The sequence below is a fragment of the Vicugna pacos genome, chromosome X (assembly GCF_048564905.1).
Source record: "Vicugna pacos chromosome X, VicPac4, whole genome shotgun sequence".
NCBI lineage: Eukaryota > Metazoa > Chordata > Mammalia > Artiodactyla > Camelidae > Vicugna > Vicugna pacos.
Genome location: NC_133023.1, coordinates 67,267,196 through 67,270,094, shown reverse-complemented (window position 1 = coordinate 67,270,094; position 2,899 = coordinate 67,267,196). Strand labels below are relative to the sequence as shown.

General features: G+C 45.2%; 1 protein-coding gene across 1 annotated transcript; it reads right to left on the bottom strand.

Moving 5' to 3' along the window:
• Positions 1 to 911: 911 nt before the first annotated feature.
• LOC102543042 (protein FAM81A) lies at positions 912 to 2,384 on the bottom strand. Its single transcript, XM_031671546.2, has one exon. It carries the CDS (start codon positions 2,232 to 2,234, stop codon positions 1,128 to 1,130), a length of 1,107 nt encoding a protein of 368 aa, XP_031527406.1. The 5' UTR covers positions 2,235 to 2,384; the 3' UTR covers positions 912 to 1,127.
• Between the last annotated feature and the right edge of the window lie 515 nt (positions 2,385 to 2,899).

The following is a 2,899-nucleotide window of genomic DNA, read 5'->3' as shown; positions in this document are numbered from 1 at the left end:
GTCCATGGCCAATACAAAAGTATGAATTTCTATTCCGTTAATAATAGTGAATGGTTAATGCCTTAACTGTGATAAAAGTCTTAGAACATTTAAAAAATACATAGGGTCCGATTTTTACATCATAATTCTGATGTGTCATCATGCCTTCTATTTTGTCTGTAAACCTTTTACAGGGTACAGTGCACTGACTGGTAAAACCAAGGCACAAGGATACAGTCATAATAAGTGTATATAAATCTTAGCACTTTGTAGCAATTTTGGAAAAATTTAGAGAGGAGCTCCGAAAGCCTGAAAAATTCTCACATCCTATTATGATGAATTGAAAGTGTAATAAACAGGCTATTAACCACAATTCCATTACTGAATATATGGCTGTCACTGTACAGGCTGTGGATAATTGAAAAAAGTTGTTCATATTAAAACCTGTTACAGCTAGGTGGTCGATGTAGATATTGTGCCTTGTGTGATTTAGATAACTGTATTAAGTTTCCATTTTAATTTGTAATCTACATGGCAGTTATCAACTTTTAAACTATTTTCACTGCACACACGGTGGGGTTTTTTTCCCCCTAAATGTTAAATCCCATCCCCCTACAAAAGACAGATTTACAAGAAGATAACCAATATAAGAAATGCACAGACAACAATAATAAAATCCAACTATGGACTCAACTCAAAGGTTGAATTCTAGTCTATCAGGGCATTTTCTTAATTTAGGGTGAGGAGCGACATGCCCCTGTGACAATTCATTAGTTTCTTAATGTAAAAAAATCACCATGACATTTTTCAAAATAGTAAAGTCTTAGAGCATCAAGCACTGAAGGAAAATTGTTTCAAGTCTTTTCATTCATAAAATGAAGGGGATAAAAGCCTTTCAAAACCCAGGACAAGGAAGATATTCCATTGAATTTAGATAAGTGGAATAAAGTGGTAAAAATTGTACTTAATACTTTTAAAGAGTGTTTTCAAGACTCAAGGTAAATATTGAGACTCACGAAAACACATTTCTTGGCACATGCACACCATGAACGGAACAATCCTGAATGCAGCGACAGCCTGGCTACAGGAGGTATCCAGCTCCAGCCCCACGGGCACAACCACTTTTGAGGTCCGTGTCCCAGGTCCCTTCACATGGGAGCTTCCGGCTTCTGCATCTGTTGGATTTGCTTCTGTAACTGGTCCTTGTCCAGCTTCATCTTAGCTTCGAGAACTTGCCTGAGGGATCCTATGCTTTCATAGATGGCTGTAAACCCCGCGTCAACCTCCGCTTTCATCTCCTTCATGTCCTCGTTCAGCTGTAGCTCCAGCTTGCTGATGCGCCCGTGCACCTTGTCTTCTTCCTGCTTTGCCCTCTGCCCCTCCACGTTCTTCTTTTGACTCTCTTCTATTTTGTCCAGTCTGGCTGACATCTGGCTGAGCTTCTTCTCCATGTCCCTTTCGCTGGCTCCACAGTTTTCCTTAACAACCAAGGAAAGCTGATCGATTTTCTGTAAAAGTTCTTTTTCTCTCCGTTCTTGTTCCTGTTGCAACCAATTTCGTGCAGATAAAATCTGATTACTGAGTTCCTCAACTGTACCTTTAAATTTAGTGTCCAAGAGCTGAAGCTGGTGGTTAGTGTCTCTGTGGGACATCTTCAGTTTGGTGCTTTGCTCTGATATTGACAAGTCCACTCTGTTCAAAAGCTGAGAAATCTGTCCCTCTGCGTCCTTGATCTTCGTTTCCAGGAGAAGCTTGGCGGCTTGCTGCTCTTTGTTCAAGTGCTGGAGGCCCTCGCACGTGCTTTTGTGCTCCGCAGAGAGCCGCGCAATGCTGGCGTCACACCTGGCCACTCTTCCCCGAAGATCTCCCAGACCAGAGAGCTGACGCATCTCCAGGGTCTTTAAGGCAGAATTCGTTCCGTAGCTAATGTTGTCCCGGGCACGGATCTGCTCCTGAAGGACCTCGATATCCCGATTAAGCTGCTTCACGATGGCGGTTATGTTCCTGATGTGCTCCTCCAAGAAAAGCCTGGCCAAGCGGTCGCCTCCCCCTTTGTTCTGCATTTTCTGCAAGCTGCTGACAATGTCGTCTTTAATCCGGAAGGCGTGCTCCACAAGGGCGGCCGTGGTTTTCTCGTGGCAGAGGATCCGATCCTCCAGTTGCTCCACTAGGCTCACGGACGAGTAGGGTGCTATGGTCAGGGACTGGCTGTGTCGGGGCATAGTCCGAACTCGCCTTAGATGCATATTTTCCATATATTACACCTTTCCTCAGTGACAAGAGAAGGAAATACAGTGCTCCGTTGGGCCATTTTCTTTTTAATAATTCACATCGGCGCGGGGGGTGGGCGCGCCGCGGCTGCCCTTGTCCATGCCGACGCGGTTGGGTGCGGCGGCCGCTGGCTCGGGCTGTGCGGGGAGCCCGGCTGCGGGCCCGCGCCGTGGGGAGCGCCGTCCAATCAGCGCGCGCCTGCCGCCTGGCCCGGCGCGCGGCCCGGCCGGGTTCGTGGCTCCAGCGGGGCGCGAGCCGCCGCGCGCCGCCCGAGCCGCTTCCGGGCGCGTTGCCTGGACGCGCCTCCATATCCTTGACAACACTTGCTGCTTTCTTTTTTAAATAATAGGCATCCTGTGGATGTGAAGTGATATGTCATTGGGGTTTTTATTTGCATTTTCCTAATGATGATTGAATTTGAGCATCTTTCCAGTCTTTATTGAATTGTTTGGGATGTTTTTGATATTGAGTTGTATAAGCTGGTTGTTAATTTCATGAAATTAATCCCTTGTCTGTAGCATCGTTTGCAAATATTTTCTCCCAGTTTGTAAGTTGTCTTTTCCTTTTGTTTATGATTTACTTTGCTATACAATAGATAATGTGTATTTTTATAATTGTCATATATATTCCTTTTTCCCAGTTTTATTGC